Raw genomic sequence first — 22,816 nt, 5'->3', positions numbered from 1 at the left:
GGACTGCTCTTTAGAAGGCCAGATAGTGAAGATGAAACTCAAATACTTTGGCCACCTAATGAGAAGGAAGGACTCCCTGGAGAAGACCCTAATGCTGGGAACAATAGATGGCAAAAGAAGATGGGGACTGCAGAGAATGAGGTGGCTAGATGGAGTCACTGAAGCAGTTGGTGTGAGCTTGAGTGGACTCTGGGGGATGGTGGAGGACAGGAAGGCCTGGAGAAATGTTGTCCGTGGGGTCGCGATGGGTCGGACATGACTTCGCGACTAACAACAACTGTCACCTGGGTATGGCAAGGAGGCTGAGTGCAGTTTACAAGTCTGGTGGTGAAAAACCTCACTAACTGGGCTGATAATTTGGCCTAGAATGGAAATAATAACTTTTTAGCTCTCAATAAAATTGGTTGTCCCACTATTTTAAAATGTGGATTACACCAGACCATAAGCTCAGCATAGATGAAGAATGTGCAGTGGAACTGAGGCCTGAGATCATGCCATTTCCCCTCAGGTGTTACTATTGTGGAAAAACACAAGCTTAATTAGTCAACATGTAAAGGATCCAAAAGCACATCCACCCTGAGAGTAAACAACAAATGATAATTGACAATAATATTCTAGGGTGGCCAATGAAAGCACAATGGACCCAAGTTGGGACTGCTATTTTTCAAGTGCAAAAAATGGCATGTGATATAAGGAAAATTAAAGCTAGCTTCACAGGAGTCTTTCAGTTTACAGTGCCATAATAGCAGATAATAATGATAAGGATGATGATAGGTATGGAAGGACATTTATTTTAATTACATTTCATTTTCCCCAGGTAGTCTTAATGAGGGATGATCATCTAAGTCAGCTTTGATCTAGCGAATGATGTAGCTGAGGTTTATTCTAATCCCCAAGATTATCTTCTTTGAAACTTGAGTTCCAAGGTAAATTACTGAATTTGGACAACATTTATAGTGCCAATCAGATAAAATAAAGTGAGTGCCAGAGTGACACAGTGATTCAGAGTGCTGAACTTGGGTAATTCAGGTTTAAGTCCCTAATCAGCAGTGAAGCTCACTGAGTAACTTTGGGTCAAAGAAACTCAGTTTAACCTACCTCACAGGGTTGCTGTTGGTAAAGATAAAACAGAGGAGATGAACCTTGTAAACCACCCTGGGCTCGTTCCTTGCAAGAGGAAGAAAAGTGAAGTATAAATGTAAAGTAATAATGTTAAGAGTGCTTATTCCCAGTGGCATTGGTTCCTATTTTGTCCAATTAACTGTATAAATTGAAAAGAGACCAAAGGTATATATTTGCATTATCAGAATAGGTATGAGATAAAGTATATAAATTGGGCAGTGCGAAGACTTGTAATCCATACAACGTTACATTGTTTTCCAAAGCTTCATTTTCAAAAATCACAAAATTGGCTTCATATCACCTCAGTACAATTTCCAACTCAGTTTTTTGTACTGTGCTGCCTCAGTGCAGAAATAAGTTGATGTATAAATGAAAACCACAGAATGCATGACAAGCCACAAAATTCTAGAGCTACTTCATCAGCCTCAGACCAAAAATTGGTGGAAATGGACAATCATCATTGAAATAGGCACCATATTTCACATTAAGGCACAAGAATTAATTTTAGAGTGGGTGCACCCAGTGGAAGGCTAACCTTCTTCCCACCACAATATGTTTTATTATGCCACCTGAATGCAGCTACTTTATGCAAATTTTTCCTACTTTTTACATTCCCTACCTCCATGCCATATCGTATAACTTGACTATTCAGGTATATGTCCATGGAATGCTTACAGTCCTATCAGGATTTGCTCCTATCCAGGTTTACTCAAACATAAATCCTAATGTGGTCAATCAGCTTTACTCTTAGCTAAGTATGCATAAGATCGCAACCTTCAAGTACAACTTATGTAGACAGTAGTAACTCAGCAAGGGTGCAATCTAGTGGCATCCTGACACGGTTGGGGAGCTGGGTGACAGCTCTGAGTTTCTGTGACTATGGAGCTGGGACTCTCTGAACACTGCACCTACATCCTGCTCCCTTTGCAGCATGGAAAGAATTATACCATCAGCTTTGGTGAGGAGGAAAAGGGGCATGGCAGGGGCAAGGAAGGGAGGTAGTTGGAGTTTATGATTTATGCCAAAGCCAAGTGATATCCAACTATGCTTCCTTCTTATTCCATCACACATCATCCTGACAGCCAAATAGAGCTGGCCAGGCTCTTATGATCATATACTGGCTTAAACTGAAAGTGAAGAAGTATTTTGCCCATGCATACAGTCCCTTTGCTTCTCCCTTAATGGCCCAATGAAAGCAAGAAGCCACAAATGATAGTTTCCAGTTTTGTTCAAATCAGAAGCCTTTGGTAAGATAGGATAATATGCCAAACTTGTACATCCAAAATACCCAATTATTACCATGGAATATAAAGACATTTGCTGCAAATACTGTAGTAACTACTTCAGATGCTAGAATATTTAATTTGACATTCTATTAATTATAATGAAATGCTTCTTACCATGACCATGCACTGTTCCTGGACTCAATGATGGCTGGTGTAGTTCTTTGGTTGGAGTAAGATACCCTTCTTTCCCCTGACGCTGGCTCATTTTTCCTGAAGTCAGAGCATGAGATTCATCATTGTGCATTACCACAGCTAGAAAAACAAAGAGAATCATCATCATTCATTGTGCTTTACACTGTAAATTTTATTGAGTACAGGAAGAGCTTAACTTCTGAAATTCAACAAAGAATAAAAATGGGGAACAGACCTGGAAGAGGGAAGCCATATGTAATTGATCCAGCTACATTAGATCACGGGTGCAGAAGCTCACACTTGGGGACCAAATCCAGCCTTCTTGGGGTCCCAATCCAGCTCCCTCAGATTCTTCAGGTGGACATGTCACCTTCCCCTGGTCCCACCCACCCCTTTTGTACTGCGACAAACACAAACTTTAGGTGGGATCCCCTACTCTACCACAATCCCAGCACTAACATTAAATGTAGTAGACCACCTCTATCCTGTTCCTACCGCTAAAGCCACCACTCATACATACATACATACATTTATAGGTCACCTATAACTGTCAAAGCCTTCCAAGGCAGCTCCACTTGTGGAGGATCATACCTCACTACGGGGCAAACACTCCCATCACTTCTGCTACCACCATACAACTACACCCCTTTGATATTATACTTCTTTTTCATAAGGTAGTTGGTCATTAGGCATGGGGCAAAGTAAATAAGTGAAGACAGCAGGGGGTTGGACTCGATGCCCTTCATGACCCTTTCCAGCTCTAATGATTCTATGAGGAAACTGAAGAAAGCTAACTATTTTATGAAAAAGCATTGATTGGGTTAAAAATGAGAGATGCTACAACGGCATGTGTCCCTCTACATATCACCGTAAACTCAGAAGACTGAGCTCATATGCCATGAGCTGCTTTCTATTCCTAAATGACTCCAATTCTTGTGCGATACCAACATGGAGAAGAACCATGCCATTACCTCCTCCACCTTAGAATTAATGCAGTAGCACAGGAAGGGCAAGCACTGCACTAGCTTCCAAGTGACTAAGCATATGCCAGAAAAAACTTAGTTCTTCACAGAATTCCAAGTTCTGGGAAAGAGATTGGCCAATTTTGACAATTTCACAAGACAATTTTTCTCTGATACCTCAGAAATTTTAGTGTTTTGAGTCTAGCTTTAGATCTTTAATTGTATCTTCTATAATGCTGCAGACTAAATCTTTCCGATGTTAAATTTCTAAAGTATATCAAACTGCTATATATAATAGCATGTTCAAGAATTAACTTCATTCCCTAGAACAGTAAACCTTGTGACTACTTAATACTCAAAATACCTGAGAATATTGTTAGAAATTACATACAAAAAGTAGGGTTTATAAAGCTTAAATTTGAACTTTAATTCATAAATCACAATGTTTATTTTGGGGGATCTTTCTTTCTCTCTGGAATTCCCTGTCATTAAGAGTTGCATATTCTGATGTTATGCTGTCTCCCCTCCACACAGGCGCTTCAGTGGCTATTCCCCTCACCACTACCACCCTGCATCACCTTTTCTGAACATTCACACTGTCACAGTGCCCTCTAGAGACTTTTCTGTGGAAATGCATATTTCCTCAAATTCTCTAACATCGCTATAGAAATCTGTTCTGCCTTTGGAAAGCATTACAACTTCCAATATTAGAATAATGTAATACCACTTACCAGAAAATCTCAAAGATACACAAATTATGACAGCTTTGTCACATGAAAGGTGTGTTTCTTGCAGTTTAAAAATCTCAACTAACAATACGGAAAGTGTCATGCATGATTTTGCCAAATAAGAGAGAAGTGTGTTTGTCAAAGAAATGTGTAATTTTTCCAAACTGTATTCATAGAAACAGAGTTAAAAGGGATGTTGGGGATCATCTAGTTCAATTCCACTGCTGTACAACCTTTACTGTTAGGAAATTCTCCTAATGTTTAGCCAAAATGTGATCCCTGCAGCTTTCAATCATTCCTACCCACTGAAAAAACACAAAAGAACCCATGTTGAAAAATTCTAAACACCACAGGCACTAACTGTTTAGAAACATAAGAAATTGCCTTGTGCTGAGTCAGACCATTGGTTAACCTAGCTTAATTCTCCTGACACAAATGGCGAGTCTGCAGGGTTGCAAGCAGGGATTTTTCCAGCTCTGCCTAGATGTGCTGAGGACTGAACCTGGAACCTTATACATAAAATCCATGTGGTCTTCCACTGGGGAATGGTTCGGCTGCCTATTTATTTTGCATTTTACTCTACTTGAGGCATGGAAAGAAAGGGATTTCATTCTGAAAAAAACAAACTAGAAAGCTATTAAAGTAATAATCCACAACTGCATGGACTGCATCATGTCCCAGTATCCAATGGTGCTAATCTGCTGTGCAAAGCTTTATCCCATGTCAATGACTGATGCACATTATGTTCAGATTAACTTGTGGCATGTGTAAACAACACTCCTAGACATTTTCCTTTGTGCTTAAAGCATATGAAAATACCACACAGGCAAATATACAATACTACCCATTAGAGTTCATCTACATAGTAGCAGTTAACACAACTTGAAAACAAAGGGGAAAGTATGTGCAAAAATTGTTGTATTTCCTTACTGTACTTGTCGTATTCTTTTGTTGACCACATATCATGAGAATGAGTGTGTTTGTACAGAGTGCTAACCCTCTGAATAAATTATAAAATGTGGGTTGTTTGCAGAACAACCCATGGTGTGCCCAACAGATGATCAGGTTCACTGTGGCTTCTTCCCACGTTGTTCTCCAGTTGCTATCCCAGTAGCCTTCACAGTAGAATCCACCTTGTCTGCCCCTTCCCACTCCAATTGCTATCCCTTTTCATTTGCCACTTTAAAATTTTTTAGAGCTTCAAAGTGGTTTGGGCATTGACTGAGAGGCTGCAAATGGCAACTTGAAGACCAGCAGGACCTTTTACATTCCTGCTAACCAGCAGGGCCTTTTATATTCTTGCTTGCTCGCCAATCCATACAATCCATTATTAAATTGCTGTCCTCTGCTCGACAACACAACAGTCCAACATGGATCTAACAACTCCTAAGTTGCTGGGGTGGCTTTTGCCCCCCCCCCCCAAATCTTCCAGGCCAAAAGTATTCTGGTTTCAGGTAACACAACAACCTACTGGCTTGTTACCCATGGTAGGTTGTCATAATGTGTGAAACAGGACAGTGTCTGCTACTTTAGAAAGACGAGCCCTTATTTTAAGCTGCTTTTATAAAGAGATATTACAAGGAAGTCAGGCTTGCACTGATGCCAACTCCAGATAAATAGTATAAACTTGCAGTAATGGGATGTTTGCAGGGGATACACTATCAGGGTTGGCAACTCTATGAAACTAGCATATCAATACAGTCAGGATGTAAATTAACTGAATTTAAAACCTGTTAAATATTTTTACATAGTTGTATTTATAGACAAGAATCCTTCCAAACAATTTATAAAAACACATTTTTCTACAAGTATTTAAGGCAGTATTTGGTCAATAAACATGCCCTTTTCAGGATTCTTCACTTAACTTTCATTCACACAATTTTTCATCTCCCCACTATTCCGAGAGACACTCAGCATTCTATGGCTACTGAGTATATTCAGTTCTCATCAGGCTGTTTCTTTAAGTGCTCCTTCCTTTTTCTGAACTCCTGAAAGCCTTGGAATGTTTCCCATGCCTGCTAATGCCTTCCCATTGTGTGTAAATGGTACTGTTTTGGCTACTGTTTCCACACACAATTTACACAGCATTACTACTTTCTTAGTGAAATACTTAGTGCCCGAACATATTTGATTCTGTTGGCTATGGTCGGGATCCAAAAGGCTAATTTAGGTGAGCATGAAAACAATAAGGATTACATTTCTCCTTTGAACAGCAGATGCTCCATGACATATCAAAACTTATTTGAAAAATCCTATGTTACCTAAGTTTTGTCATGTGGCAGAGAGTGTGATAAAATGTTCAGGAAACTGAGTCATAAAGCACAAGACAATGATAACTAGTTTCAGTTATCATTGGCCAGTGGTGGCCCTGCTGAATTCCAGTCTCTATAGGTAAGGATGTAAGAGATACGCTGGATCAGACCAACAGTTTTCTAGTCTAACAGAACCAGATGGTCATGAGAAAGCCACAAGCAGGACAGTGGTGGAACACACTCTCCTAGTGCTGTTTCCAGCACCTACTGTACAGGGCCATATGTAGCCCCTGAAACTGCAACCTATCATAACTAGTAGCCATTGATAGTGTTATGCTCCATGAATGTGTCTAGTTTTCTTTTAAAGCCATTGAAATTGGCGCCCATCACTACAGCTTTATTTTATTTATTTAGTTGGTTAGTTTCTAAATCGCCCAACAACCAAAATTCTCTTGAGGTAGCAATTTCCATAGCTTTACCATGGACTGTGTAAAGTACTTCTTGTTATCTTCCTGAATCTTCTATTATTTAGCCTCATCAGATTACCCTGGGTTCTACTATTATGAAAGAGGGAAGATTCACTTTCTAACACCTATTCACTTTCTCCATACCATGATTAATTTTATAGACTTCTATCATGTATCCCTTTAATCACCTTTTTCATATACAAAAAGTCCCAAACATTACAATTTTCCTCAAAGGGGAGTTGTTCTATCACTTTCACTAATTTGGCTGCCCTGTTCTGCAACTTTCCCACTTCTACAATAACGTTTTTGAGGTGCAGTACAACCAAAATTGTACAGTTTTCCAACTGTGGTCACACCACACAGATTTTTATAAAGGCATTATTATACTGTGATACTGACAGTTTTCTTTTTTTCTTTTTTAAAATTATACCCATTTTCCATAGTAGCTACACACTGGACTGATATTTTCATTAATTTATCCAACAAAACCCCAAATTCTCTTCTTTGGTCTGTCAGGCTCAGCTCAGATTCCATAAATATATATGGATTGTTCTGCCTCAGTGTGCATCACTTTACACATACTTATACTGAACTGTATTTGCCATTTTAGTATATTCTGTTTACCTGACAGATTCTTTACTTTTTGTTTGGACCACACAAAATAACTTGGTGTCATCAGCACACTTGGCCATCCCCCTAACCCTATACTGATTATGTACAAATTTAAAATTATCAGTACCAATAAAGAGCCTGCTTACATCCCTTGATTGCAAGAACTGTCCATTTATTCCTGAACTTTCTGCTCTGTAACCAGTTACCTGACCCATTAAAACACTTCTCTTTTGCTTCATGATGGTTAAATTTGCTAAAGGGTCCTTGGTGAGTGACATTGTCAAATGCCTTTTGGAAGTACAAGCAATGTCTGTCAAATCATTCCTTCCACATCTTTATTGACCTTCTCTAAGAAAATACTAGTGAAACATGGCTTACCTTTGCAGAAGTCATGTTGATTCTTTCTCAGCAGAACATCTCCTTCTATATGCTTGATATGTTTATCTTTAAACAATGCTTTCCATGAATTTATCTGGAACAGGCATTCCCAATGAGCCTGTATTTTTCCAACTAACAACTAGATCCCTTTTAAAAATCTGTTTTTACTTTCCAGTCTCCTGGTACAGAAGCAGGACATATTTTTGTTGGATGATCAGCAATCTCACCTTTGAATTCTTTACAAACTCTCGGGTTGATATTATCTGAACCTAGTGATTTGTTTTCAATTTGTCATCAAAATCTAGAACTTCATCTCTTGACATCACTATTTGCATCAGTTCTTCTGACTCCCCTCCTGAAAATATCAGTTCATGCACAGGCATCTGCCCTGGATCTTGTTTGGTGAAGAATTCATTAAACACTATTGCCTAACCCCCAATAGCAATATTTTAACTCCGCTGCAATGCAATACTCCTCCAACCACTTCCGTAGCCAATTTCCTGCCTCAAGATAACATTCCAGAACAAACTAATGTATAAATAAGCATCTTGCCAAATCTTACTAAGTATAGTGACCAGTTTCATACAGCTACATAAGAAAAAAGCTCTTCAGTGTAAGTGTTTTAACAGGAACAGCTGGACTTTGTCTACTTATAGTACAATGAAAAGATGAGCATACTATGTATCTTCCATTAATCTACACAAGATAGATGTTTATGCCCATTATAGCATGAAAACTAGACCATCGTGATTTTTTGATGGAAAAAAAAAATTCGTGAGGGGCTGAAATCTGGACTAAGAATATGGAGTGAAACTGAATAAGCAGTTTTGCTGTTTTTTAATTAACTAGTAAAAATGTTAATTGCTAGTAATTTTAAAAACTAAATAGCCAACACAAAACAAGTAACTTTTGTGCTTTAAAATATGAGGTACACAATCCACAGACTTATATTGTGCAGTCCCTCAAGACCCCCAGCTACTTTCATGAAAACCACTAGAAAATCCATAGCAGCATGCTGCTAACTACACTGGTCATACAGGACAAGGGAAGGAAGGACTGGGAGACTGGCCACTTCCTCCTCCACACCCTGACATACTCTGAATTGCTGCTAATAGTAGTAATAAAGGTACAATCAGGGAGGGGACTGAAGCTGAGAGAAGGCTGGAGTCCAATGACCCTAAAGAAGCAACTCCTGAAGACAGAAATTACAAGTTTTCTGAACATTTCTGTATATCTGCAGCATCTATCAGATACTGGGGTCAAATATGGGTGTTGTCAAAGTCCCGATACAGCTCCATCTGGTTACATGGTGGTGAAGAGAAGCACAGTTCATCCTGCAAGTGCCTAGAGGACCAGGATCAAACCTTTTAAGTACCTGCAAGGATTGGAGCCTGTGCAGTTATGCAGTGAAGCTGGGAGCTTTGGAAGGCTCTAAAAAGGCTTTCCTGTGCTGCTGTTTTGCCACAGCAAGATTGGCTTCTGCAGTGGCTGCATCATATTCATGATCTTGCTTCCACTCCCGCCTTGTTCTTGACTATGCCTTGATTCCTAACTACTACTGGCTCTGCCCTTGACTCTGGTCTGACCTGTGATTTTGCCATGATCCTTGTCTTCACTTTTGGTTCTGCCATGTCTGATTGATATCTGACCCTTGCCTGTTCCTGACTCTGCCTTTGCTTCTGGACCTGTGATGCCTTGTTGGTATCCAACCCTTGTTTGTTTCTGACTTTGCCCTTGTCTCTGGCCCTACTACATCACATCAGGATCTATATCCACCTCCATCATCCCCATTCCTGGTCTCCAGCCACAGGACTCTGCCACCTATGTCCGCCACCTGATAGCTGTGCACCCGTTTTAAAAGAAATCCATTTTCAAGGTCCTTTTTCTAACACTGATGATTAGATCCTGACCACACGCATCAAGTGCATACTGAAAGGATGCCTTGCCTATAGAGTTCTCAGTTTTAGAAGACCACATCCTAATTACACTCTCTTCCACTTTACTAGCATGAAAGAAAAATTGACTGCCATATAACCAATAGCAGTATAAATGAAATTCTACTAAAATCAAAGGAATTGTGTGAATATGTTCAAAATAAGATTATGAAGCTCATGTTCACTGTTTCATATGAGAGATGTGTCAGCTGGAAATTCTATTTGCCAATTTTCAAACATATCAGGCAGGGCTTCTGTTAATTTCCATATTACTCAATGGTTACCTGAGGGAAAATACTATCTTATGTTACAACAACATTTAAATTTATTTGAATATGCATGCACACATGTTTCTACAGTTATACTATTTTCTGCTATGTCAGTCTCTGAATTCATTCTTAAATCCCCAGCATTTGGTACTGTTAGTCAGTTGTGGAACAAGCAAGGGAAATCATGATCTCACCTTACAAGAATATATTGTTCACATACTGTTGGAAAAACCATTTACTTACTTGGGGCTCCCTGACAGTCTTTGACATCACCATGATGCTGGAAGCACAGCAGAATATGCAGAACAGCAAACAAAAGCATCCAGGCCAAAAAATGTGTGTTTGGGGAGGGGAGATACAGCAGCCATCACACAAAAGAAAGAAGAACAAGGGAAACAGCAAGTTAGTTTGAAACTGAAGATAAAGCATGCAGGTCAATCCTGATAGAATGTTGTAACTACATAGCTCCACAATAGAGGGCATGAAGCAAATGAAAAACCCACACAGGCAAGTACACTTAGCAAAGACCATGGTTAGCTTTGCTACAGTTAGTAAATTGTTATTTGTAGTTCTGCAGAAGATTACATTTCAACATTTTTCTGATTTATTCATCACATAATATGCCAACCAGAATCATCAGCTAGAACACTGAAGTCAAGGATGCCTTTCTGAAACTTGCAAATGAAAAAAGAGTAACTTATATTCAGTCCCTTGATAATGCTAATAACGTTACTGACAAAGAATTATCAAGCACTTCACCTGCACAATCCAAAAGTGACTAACCAAGATTGCTGCATAATATTCCTCTAAATTAACATGTTGAATGAGATGTGGTGAGTGAAGAATTGAGTACTATAGACTAGAAAATCAAGTGATTTATACAATATTCTAATAAAAACATTATTGAAAAGATAGATTTATGCGAGCATTTCCCTCTTTTCACACTCTCCAGAACTCCATCTATAAATGAGTTCTCATGCTTCATAGGAACAAGAGAAACTGTCTTATACAGTCAGACTACTTATCCATCTAGCCTGGCTACCTGAAGGAGCGCTTACATCCATATATGCCCAGCCGCCCCCCGAGATCGGTGGGAGAGGCCCTTCTCCGGGAGCCCTCCGTGAAAGAAGTTAGGAGGGTGGTTACTCGGAGGAGGGCTTTCTCAGCAGTGGCACCTAAGTTATGGAATGCGCTCCCCAGAGAGGTCTGCCTGGCGCCGTCATTATTTGTTTTTCGGCGCCAGGCGAAGACCTTTTTATTTAAGCAGCATTTTAAATGTTAATATTATTGAATTTTATCGGGCCAGGGCGGCTTATTTTATATTGTATATTTGTATTTTATTTTAATGTATATATTTTAAAATGTTATGATGTTTTAATTTATTGTTGTAAGCCGCCCCGAGGCTTCGGCGAATGGGGCGGCATAAAAATGTTTTAATAAATAAATAAATATTATCTAACTGGAAATGCTTTTCCAAGTTCACAGTCAAATATCTTCCATTTCACCTGCTACTGGATACCTTTAGCATAGTAGAGGAAGGCCTCAAGAGTTTGATTAAGAAAAAGTAGTGTCATTTTCTTATATTCTTCCTGAAACTGCACCTATAAAAAGGCCTAAAAATTCTGTTTAGTCTAAAAAGTCTAACTAAAACCCTAAACAGGAACACTCATTTCATGGGCTGGGAATATACTGCAACATTTTGTTACAGCACCCATTTGTATTAAGCATTATGGTTGGCCAGGAGTGGCTCATCTTACTAGACCAAACTGACTCCATCTTGGCCAGGTCCAAAAGGAAGAAACCTACATGTTACAATCAACTGCATATCTTTACAAAAGGCCACACTATCTAGCCACTGGTGTTGAGATGTAAATCCCCTGTCTGAACTCATCTGAGGACCAAGAACCTCCACTTAACAGATGCAATAAGAGACTTCTTAAGCACATTAATTGGTCAATTGTCCAGGGGCCCAAATGATGCGAAATCCTTGGGAATGGCAGCTCAGGTCTCAGTCGGACTCAAAGGGACTCTTTCAAAATCCCCACCCAAGAAGTAGGGGGGAACCACAGTGCATATATTCTGCTAGGAGCTGGAATTTAGGGTTTCTTCCCCCTCATTACCAATGTTGGGGTGTCAAGTCTTGACAAAGGTACCAAAGGAAATTGTACCATGGAAGTCATGAGTCTTCACACAGCCAAGTAGGCAATTTACCGCAGGGTAATGTGTAACTAGTCTGTTTTGTTTTTGTTTTGTAGCCTTTTGCCACAATACTGTGATCTTTACTCTGCTAGTTACATCATACTTTCAGATGAACTCTTTTTCACTTCTGTAATCTTTCATGAAATCCTTAATATATTTTGTACCACTGCCTCACCAAAACTCAGACTGTGTACATTGGAGGTGAGAGGGGTGAGGCCACAAAAGGTATGCCACATGGATCACCCTATGGCTGGTTTAAGAACGTCACTGCAGGCAACATGCTGAGCAAGGCATGTAACCAAAAAAAGAAAACAAGTATCCCTGAGGATGCGGAAGGGCTGCAAAGAAGCTCAATGTGGGGGTCCACATGGAAAGCCTTGGTTGGTCATTCCCATTTTCTTTTGGCTGCTATTGAGGGAAGAAAAACAAATGCATTTTCTCTTGCTATGCTTTGTCATCAATATTCCAACGTTGCTCAATAATTAATACAGTTGCAATCAGAAATCAATATCTTAAGATGTATTTTGAGGAGTTTTTCCCCCTTTGTTAAAATCAGAACTTTCTGTGAACATATTTTACATGCAGATGATCTCTCGTTCTCCAGGTAGGGCTGGAAAGGGCACCTGCCTTAAATCCCAAAGCACTGCCAGAAAGAAAAGCAAACTGATGCTATACAGCAGCTTCCTATATTTCCATGTTCCAAAACTTGATCAGACCAAGTTGAAATGGGTTGATTCAGCAGTATATCATCTCCTTTCAAAATTATTCAGGAAGGAAAGAATCTGTATAGTAAAAAAACAAACAAAACCCCAATACTAAGCAGTTATTGAAGAACCTCAAGATTACAGAAGGTGTTTAGCCACTGTCAAATGTTTTTAAAGCAGATCCAGGACTGCTTCAGCCTAGCATAACATGTTTGAGACTACATCCACTCTTAAATGGACTTTTACTTTACAGTTTTAACTTTTAGAAATAATAGCAACAGTGAAGAACAATGGTACAGAAGTGCTACAATTAGTTTGCATGATCATATTTTCATGCCTATGACTGAGAATGTTTTTAATTTTTTAATGTTTATTTTACTCATTTTATTGTATTGTTTTATGTATTGTTGTAAACTGCCCTAAGAGCTTCATCTATGGATCAATATAGAAAGAAATTTTAAATAAATAAATAAGAACTAGGCTATCTTTTATGCAATGGTTTGAAGGAAAGGGAGGAGAAGAGACAAAGAGCATCTTAAGCATAAATGACTCAGCTGAGTTTTACAATGTAACTACTATACTTTCATTAGTACTTACATGAATTAGCAGAGAGTCTAGCTGGTTAAGCATCCACAAACCTGTATAACTGAGCAAACACCAGCAAGAGAAATACTGAAGTGGGAAAGCTGAGTGAAGCAGCTGATCACTCAAGATTACTGTAACGGCCAGTATGTAAATATTTCAGCACTGCATAGCTAATCACCTTCAAGGAACTCCTAAATGAAAGGCTAACACAACCCTAATGAGGTCTACTCAGGTTCTCCTTGTACTGTACACATTTACCACACCTGCAGGGGAGGGCAAGGAAGCAGCTCATACACAATCAAAGACAAGTTTCATGTTCATGCAGTGTAAGCTGTAAAGCAAGAAAGCTAAATTCCAAACATTTATAATTTAGCAGTCAATAGCTGAAAATAAATTATAGAGTACAAAAATGCTCTAGAAAAAATGAACTTGGTTTCCAGACTGAGCCTTCATCTTGTCTCCTAACTTAGATCTCTTCTGCCCATTTCCTCCAACTAGTTATATAGTGACTATGGAAATACCCAAAAGTTTTGGGATGACTGTGGGCCCAAAAAAAAAAAAAAAAAAAGCCGAGTGGCTTAATCCAGATAAAATAGAGTACTGTAAGAAAACTTGTTCCTCTCCATGGTGATGCGACAACAGCATTTGATCCAGCTAGTTACCTACTCAAGGACCAAGGGCACCCTCTTATCTCACTTGGTAATTCATTTCAGCTGCTGCAAGGTGGAGCCACCCAGCTGCTGATCAGAGCATATTACACTCATTCTGTACCAGCTGCACTGACTGCTAGCATGTTTGTGGGACAATTTAAACTGCTGATGATCACCTTTAATACCTTCAGCAGCTTAGAACCATGATATTTGAAGGAACACCTAAACCTTTGGTCAGGCCCAATATTTTAATTACAGAGAACATATGTAGTCAGGATTAAACAATGCCATGGAATACAAAATTGTTTCTAGTCAGTTCCAGTTTGACCTTCAAAGCCTAAAACTGGTATGTGGTAGGTTACATTAAAGACCACATGAACATCTCTCTTACTAGCATTAAGATCTTCAGAGGCCAGGCAGGGGGTAACAAGTAGCAAGGCTTTCTTAGTTAAAGTTCCATGGATACGCCCCTGCATCTGCCAAGTTCTCCAATATTTCATTTTGTGAAAAGATATATGACCCTTTCCCCTTTTTTGATTTAATTGGGTGCTCATATTGCTGCTAGTGCTGAGTCTATATAAACCTTGGCCAGGGTCACACAAATGGGGGGGAAAAAAAGAAGCTGCATGGATGCCCCTTCTGTACTGGTCACAGGCCACCTCATTTGCATAAGGCTATGTCATTCAAGCCCAGTGAGCTGGGCAGTGGAAGTGACATCCAGACCACCAGGTGTGCAGGAAAGTTCTCTCCTTGATAACATCATTGAATTGGAAATGTCTAAGAGAGAGAACAGAAATTGAGGTCTGATCCTGATCTTTCAAACCAAAGTTTTATAGCACATTAAAGACTAACAAATTCATTCTGGCATAAGCTTTCCTGGACTGTAGCCCACTTAATCAAATGCATTAATTGCCACTTATCCAACCTTTGTGCTAGTTTCTTTGAAAAGCTGCTGAGCAAATCAGTAACCAAGATATTGGTACACAATATCCCTCCTATAATTGTTATTCTGTATAATAGTATTTTCCAATTTATAAAGAACTGTGATAAGGGAAATATTTTCTCATACACCTAAGGTCAATAACGTTTTAAAAATTCATACACCACTAGAGTAGACCTGCACAATGTACAACCCACTAAACAAAGCTGACCCAGTCATATTGTCGTGAGCCCCTCATAATTTAGATTCACGACACTAGGAGATTTACCAAGCCCTTGCCAAGCTGTCTTCAGCAGAGTGAGTCATCAGTTGAGCAGATTAGTAATAGAGATGATCCAATGGGGGCAATGAAAATCTCATGTTCTTTTTTCCACTTTTAGAAAGGATAAAGCAGAAATATTAAGTGACTTCTAATTAACAGTATATGAGTACAGGCAGTGAAGTAATAGCTTTCAGCTTCTATTTTATATTTATCCTATCCTTCCTTCACACAAAGTTATCATCTGAACCCTCTGAAATAGGCTGAGAGCTAGTGACAGCTCTCCAGTGATTTTAATGGCTGGAGACTAGTCACTAACTCTCAGCCTAACTACTGAGCTCAATTGAAATATTGCATGTCCAGTCCACTATTCTAAACATTTATATAAAGAACTGCCTTCTACCACATGAGTCTATTTAAATTATGCTGATATTATATGAGGCCCTCTCAATCCCACAGTCAGTAAATAGCACTGGTAGTGAGCAAGGAAGAGAGATCATTTTTAACTGCACCAGTTTCCCAGAAAGGCTCATCTAGTATCAGTTTTAATATTGCTTCAGCACCAGACAAAGAAGTTTTTATTTGCCAAGGAACTTCAGCTTTTAATATTAGTCTTGTGGTTTCTCTCTTCTATTCTTACATAACTGATTTTACAAGTTTGTTTTAAGTGCTGCTTCTGCTGTTCTATTTTATTAGCATTTTATCCGTTTACTGTTTCTATTACTTCATTGTGCACCTTATTGAATGTTTTTACTAGCAATCTCAACCAGGTGTTTAGTGTATTATTCTTGGGGCAAGGCTAGGTGAAAGACTGTCTTCTGTTCTGCTTGAGTTCTAAGATCTTCAGAAAAAGGCATTTTTCCATACTACTGCATTTGGTGACAATAAATACTAGAGAGTCTTTCTCACCTGCTGCTCTGAGGCTGTAGAACTTCTTGCTGAAGGAAGCTAATTTGATTCCCCTTCTGCTGTCATTCAGCCAGCAGATCATGAAGTTCTTATTCAAACAGGGCTTTTGGTAGTCTGTGAGGTTAGGTGCTGTTTTTATTTTCTTATTATTGTGCTTTTGTGTTTGTTTTAGTACTATTTTCATTGAGTATTAATTTGAAAATGTTTTAGTTATTATAGTAAGCATTAAGTTGCCAAGTGCCATTGTCTCCCTAGAACAACAGGACACAAATCAATTGTGGATATGTTGACTACAGATGGTAGAAGTTGTAGTCCAACACAACTGATACAAATCTTCTTGAGGAACACTAGTGCAGACAATTTCTAAAATAAAAGTTATACTATACTGGCTTATAATGATGATAACTGCAGACCTGAAGCCACTTTTGACACTATTTGAAAGATGTTTGTTTTTGAGCGAGGTTCTTCAACTATGAACCACAAAGTACATGAGCTTACGTCAGAGAGAAGAAATGCAAGTAAAGGAATATTAATTTTCAACCAGGCTTCCTGACATATCGCAGTATCAGATCATACCTCATGCTTAACAGTGTTTACAGTTTTGTTTTTACTGTAAAAACAAACTCATTCACTATTGTTAATGAGACCATGGTCTCCAGGTACATGTTGGTCAGTTTCTATTTTTTCATCCACTGATAAAAGCATGTAACTTTGTGTATTCTGATTGGTCCTAATCAAGGAATTGTTTTACTATCCTTGAGACTGAACAACCTAAGCTCATTGGCTTTCATACATTTGACTTCAGTGATGAAAATCTTGCTATCTGCAAGGTGACAATAGTGCCTAATAGCACAAGCAGTAAGTTCCACCATGCTTATTGAGGGTTTCTCCAAAACAGGTACATATAAGATTGCAGACTAAGTAAAGAAAACGCCATTTGAAAGGGAAAGACAAGGAAAAAAGACTGATATAATAAAAGAGTCTATAGCAGGAGCAGAAAATCATTCATACTTCCTGTGATTCAGTAGAGCTGTAGATGAACAAATAGGGTCAGGAAGTATTTAAGAAAGAGGCCACCATCTTCTATCGTATTTGTATTTAAAACACTGAAAAGCGCATGGAAATACAAGTTCCAATAATGACCATTATCTACCAGGTTGATATATGCAATACATATGTCCTGCAAAATAATAACTGTCCAAGTTCACATGTCATGAGAAGGCCTGGTGATTTCTTATCCTTGTTCATCTGTTGCATCATCTGGACCCTCTCATAGTACTTCTGTGTGATACCTTTAGTTTCCTAAAACTGTGGAGCAGATCAACAGCCTGTTCTGAAGTTTCCACACTTCACTTCAGCTTCTCTGGTTGACAGATGTGGAATTTCCATTTTACCTTTGTTAGTATGGAAAAACCATAGAATCCCATGTAAAGTGCAGCAACAGAAGTGATGCTCAGTTATCCATTATCTACTAGCTTCAGCATTCTGGCAACATATGCATCTATACCTGATCTATCCCTATCGGACAAACAATATGCCCATCTCCCTGTTTATTTTCAGAAACAGAGAGGATGTGGTAAATATACAGAGAGAAAAGGGGGAATCATGGCAAAAGAGTTTATTATGATTTAAGGAAAAAAATCTTTGAGAGCTGGAGTGACTTGAAAGCATTGTAAAGATGTAAGTACACTTGGGAGGGGGAAGAGGGAGAACTCACCCTAAAACATCAGGCAAAAAATCTGCAGTGCAGGGTTCCTTGCCATTTTGTGTGAACCAAGCCACTGTCTCTGCTCTTACTTCTCCCAGTAATGTATAATCAAGTTTATATAGAATCACAGCACTTTTTGGACAAGAAGCAACACAGATTTAAGCTATAGATAGTAAGCAAGGTACTATGTCTTTATCTACAACATAGTTTAAACTAACTCCAAAGCAGAACTATAGAATATTAGACAACACACCCTGTCATTGTTAATAATATCAAGTATCGGTTTCCAGAAATCCTCAATCATATTACATAAGCAGACGGTATGAAAGTGATCCATGTAAAAAAAAACTACTGATGCCAACAATTAAATGGACAGACTGTAGATATACTTCAAATTAGATTGAATTAAAGATCAGTGCAACTTTTCATAAAATTAAGTTTTGTAAATTAACATCCGTTTTCTTTTAGGAACATTGTTCCATATCCAGGACAATTATTCTATGGAGTTAAATATTGGTCCCAATGGTTTTGTATTTTATATATCCTATATAATTTTTAACAGTGAGCATATTCTCCCCAACATTTACTTCAGGGATGGAGAAATGCTAGCACTAACAATGTTGAACCAGCAGAAAACAAGGCTAGTGCAACGTTATTACCACTTGCTAGGGTAAAAAATTAAAACAGGCAATATGACCTGCAAGGCACATTATACTAGTGAGTACTACCATATTGTGGTAGTGTTGGTTTAATGCTATAGCTGCATCACCACTGCTGCACCACTTTAGAAGTTGCTCCAAGTTATCTGACACTCAGTTCTGCTTTTCTACATATAAAAGATATGTCAATATGGATATTATATATGAGTGTATAATATCCCTGATTTAAAATTATAGCAGGAACTCCATATTCACTGGCTCGTTTGCAGTTGACCTCAGTCCAAAAGAGAAGTTCTGAAGTGCTGTAAAATGTCAAAGAAAGTCTTAAAGTGCTGAGGTTAAAATGTACAAAATTAGGAAAAAGAAATGTATATAGTTAATTTTAGTTTATTTTGTGGCTCACTGTTCTCCTCTCACGGGCATCTGCTTACTGCTCACTGCCACGCCTGCAGGCACCCGCTTGTTATTACATAGTGTACTGTTTGGTGTTTGCTATTATCCACAGTTTCAGGCATCCACTGGAAAGCTTGGAACCAATCTGCGTGTATACGGAGGTTCTGCTGTCCTGAAACAGCAGTGGCCTTGTAACTTCTGCTCACTTCCTGAGAGAGCATTGAGGCCACCATCTTCTTGTTTTCACCTTTATGAAAGGAAACCAATAGTACACTAGCTTACTTTTACTAAAATTATTCCTCTCTGGGGACTAAACTAAACATTAACTAAGCAATTAATAAAAAGAGACATTCCTATTAATATAGAGAAGTGTTCTTTTTGATTAGATTTATTAGTTCCAAACCATTTTGTACAAAATTACTCACTGAAGCTCTATCAGGCTCCCCTTCAAATGATGCAATCTCCATGCTGAAACAGGATTCGTCTTTCACTTAGAGTCCTTCCATTCTGCAGTCTACAAAAATTAAACAAATCCACAGACATTAATGTATTATTAAAGACAACAAATTACAACTGAACAATCTGAAGAGCAATGCATTTACACATTTGCCTCCAGTACATGTTACTTCTGAAAAATTTGTTAGGCAGCATTTGCAGAGAAGGAGCTGCAACTGACTGGTAAAGAAAAAAAGTCATAGGTGGTAGATAAATTCCATGCAGCAGGACTGAATGCAGTTCACTATTCACTGATTGCCTTTAGAACAAACTGAGAAAATCACCCTTTTAATTTAAATATGTAAGCAGTATCTAATAAAGGAGAGGGGATTAACTGATGAACCAATAAATAGGGTAGGATAAAGTTCAGTTCCTAACTATTCATATATGGCATCCCATCCAAGGGCTCCTTCCTATACAAGCTGGTTCAGATCTTGGAATGGAACTGATTCAATATGAAATGATCTTAGATTGAGCCCATGGACTAGGGTCTCTTGGTTCAGATATTACAAGAGACTGCGGTATTTAAAAAAAAGACTATTTTCACTAAAGCTGGATGTATGAGGGGAGAAACAAAAAATGTGAAGATGCAAATATTATTAGTGGAATGATAAACCACAAATAAGATCCTGCCTGTTTAAACAGAACCTAAAGAAAGCTAAGGTGCACCTTCAAATAAATTAGCCTATTAAAAGCCAAAGTGCAGTCACAAGGGACACCTGCTGTGATCAGTAGCCATGGTTGCTTAGTCCAAATGGTAATAAACAACAGAAAGACACGGCAATATTAGCACTTCATATTCCACTGTAGTATGCTACTAGCTCATACAATTATGAATTTTGTTTTCAATCCTCCACAGTTCTGTGCTGCAGGTATAAGAAGAATTTAAAATAAGGGAGGTAAGGAATAAAGGTTTTGTTCAGGCACAAATGAAAACTACCGTATTTTTCTGAGTATAAGATGCCCCCATGTATAGGACACCCCACACTTTTTTACCGATCTCTGAGCGAGAAGGCTGCTGCTGTGCACGTGCACCCGCCTCCCCCGATCACACCCACCTCCCCCCCAGCGTGCACTTGGTTCTCCTCTCGGCCCCCTGTGTGTAAGACACCCCTCCATTTGTATGTAAATATTTTTAAGAAAAAGTATACACGGAAATTGTACATTGTATATGATGTTTTGGTGGTAGAATGGTTGCATTTAATGTTGCTTTGCAGTCTTAAAAGTTTGGTCACCTGTGCAAGACACAGGACTTGGGGAATTAACTTCAAGAGCCCCTAAAGTACCATTGTCTTGATGGTCATTCTAACCCTAACATTTTCCTACTCAGTTAAAGAATTGAGAAAGCTCTGTGGGTCAGCCAGCGCTGTAGAATAACTATTTAAAAAATAAAGGAAGTATTTTAAAAATTAGCTGAACATATGTATTTACTTAACCTTAATGAGCATTCATTAAGATAAAAATTGAGGCTTAAACAGGAAAAAGATACTGAGCTCACCCATCCAACAGATGGGCATTTGTACAGTACTTTCCTCATTCAGCAATTAAAATGCGTAACACCTCCAACGCCTTCAACATATTTCTAAATACTGTTTATAATTAACCTTTATGATCATTTAACACCTAAACATGAAAATGCAAAGTTATTAATGGATAGTAAATATTCAGGAGTGGAGGAGCAGATATCTGAATCCCTTCCATATTCCTCCCACAGCTACAAATCAGGCAAATTCCTAGTATCACAGTAAAAGCGCCTTTTGTCAACTCAAGATTGTTGCACTATTTAGCAAAAATCAAAGTCCATGTCAACAAAGTTTGTAAGATTTCATATTAAATGAACTGCACTTGTTTACTAAAAGAGCTCCTCCCTCTTGCATCTTCCACAATCCTCAAAATTTTGTCTGAATGAGCAAATAAATACCTATACTAGTAGCACTCAACATTAATATAGATTTTAAAAACTAAATAATCACTTCATTTGGACAGAATGATAAGCCATAACTGCAGAGAATTCTGGCTTATTATTTACAAGAAGCTTCTTCAGCTTACTGCCTGACAGACTCCTACTTAGCTTCTCTTACTAGCTAGGGCTGCCAAAAAGCTGAAGAGCCATGGAAGTTTCTCTCTGATCTAGGCCTTGAGCTACACAGCAAAGCCCACATGTGATGCACAGAGACAATGACGAAGAACTAAGCAAATAAAAACTACCTAAATAGATAGATGCCAAACTCCTTTCCTGTACAATACATGCTACTATTTGTTTATCACAGGGCTGTTCTACACTTCATAAGCAAAGCATGCTCCAAGGCATACAGAATAATGTCCTTATTCAAGGGATGTAGGATATGATGGGCAAACTCTACCCTATTCACTAAGTCCAACAAGCTATGGAACACAACATCATGCACACATGCACCACATAGTAATACACTTACGACAAATGTTCCTATGCACTATGTAACCTTATGCATAGTGCCTTGGGAGTGAATCTCACTATTTTCAGTGGACTCAGTCTTATCTATGAAGATGATTACAGACTTAACCTTATTTATTAGTACATAAGATAAACTGAGAGAATGCAACTGCAATCAGATCCGAGGACAGTATACTCAAGGTTGAAGCAATCTGAACTTCCAAAAGAACACTTGCAGACCTTGTATATCCTAGGCACATACCATATTACAGAATACATCCAATCAACCCAAGCCAGTTTCCCATTTCCCAACTCAAAATGTTACAGTTTTTAAAATGTTGCCACAAAGACATTAAAATAAATTTAAGTACCAAACTAAAGTGCCAAAAACATTACACTCATCACAAGAAAGCAGTTATTTTAGCATATATTCATTTGAGGCATGCACAAGGTAAGCTTCAATGCTTAGATTAGAAACAATTCTAAGTTTCTATAGTAAATTTTATGCAACAGAGAAAAGAAGTAGAATATCTTTTTAAAGATTTCAGAGTGTCTGATATCAGAATCATTTATTTAAAAATCATTTATTAATGCTCAAGACTCGCATTTGCCTTAGAAAATGAACACACCTTTCCACCTCTTTTCCTTATGCAAATAGTTTGCACTGATTTTCATGCTGTACCATTTGCTCTGTTCATCCTTGCAAAACATGAAAACCACAGAGTACCAAACTATCAACTCTACACAAATATCAACCAAT

At 38.4% G+C, this 22,816-nt stretch overlaps 1 protein-coding gene across 8 annotated transcripts in view; it reads right to left on the bottom strand.

Moving 5' to 3' along the window:
- OSBPL8 (oxysterol binding protein like 8) overlaps positions 1-22,816 on the bottom strand; it is a 92,152-nt gene that overhangs the window by 55,380 nt on the left and 13,956 nt on the right. For 2 of the 8 annotated variants that reach the window (XM_044454815.1, XM_044454814.1), the window contains 3 exons: positions 19,574-19,662; positions 10,386-10,422; positions 2,523-2,660 (listed from right to left, as the gene is read on the bottom strand). In XM_044454815.1, coding sequence (XP_044310750.1) covers positions 2,523-2,660; positions 10,386-10,422; positions 19,574-19,615 — 217 coding nt within the window. In that variant the 5' untranslated portion in view covers positions 19,616-19,662. Of the gene's footprint in view, positions 1-1,098; positions 1,168-2,522; positions 2,661-10,385; positions 10,423-19,573; positions 19,663-22,816 lie in introns of those variants that run through there. The other 6 variants (XM_044454819.1, XM_044454820.1, XM_044454816.1 and 3 more) reach the window with 4 other exon arrangements.

The sequence above is a fragment of the Varanus komodoensis genome, unplaced genomic scaffold, assembly GCF_004798865.1.
Source record: "Varanus komodoensis strain SLA01 unplaced genomic scaffold, ASM479886v1 scaffold8, whole genome shotgun sequence".
Taxonomy (NCBI): Eukaryota; Metazoa; Chordata; class Lepidosauria; order Squamata; family Varanidae; genus Varanus; species Varanus komodoensis.
The sequence above is the reverse complement of the archived record's forward strand: the minus strand, read 5'-3'. Positions and strand labels throughout refer to the sequence as shown.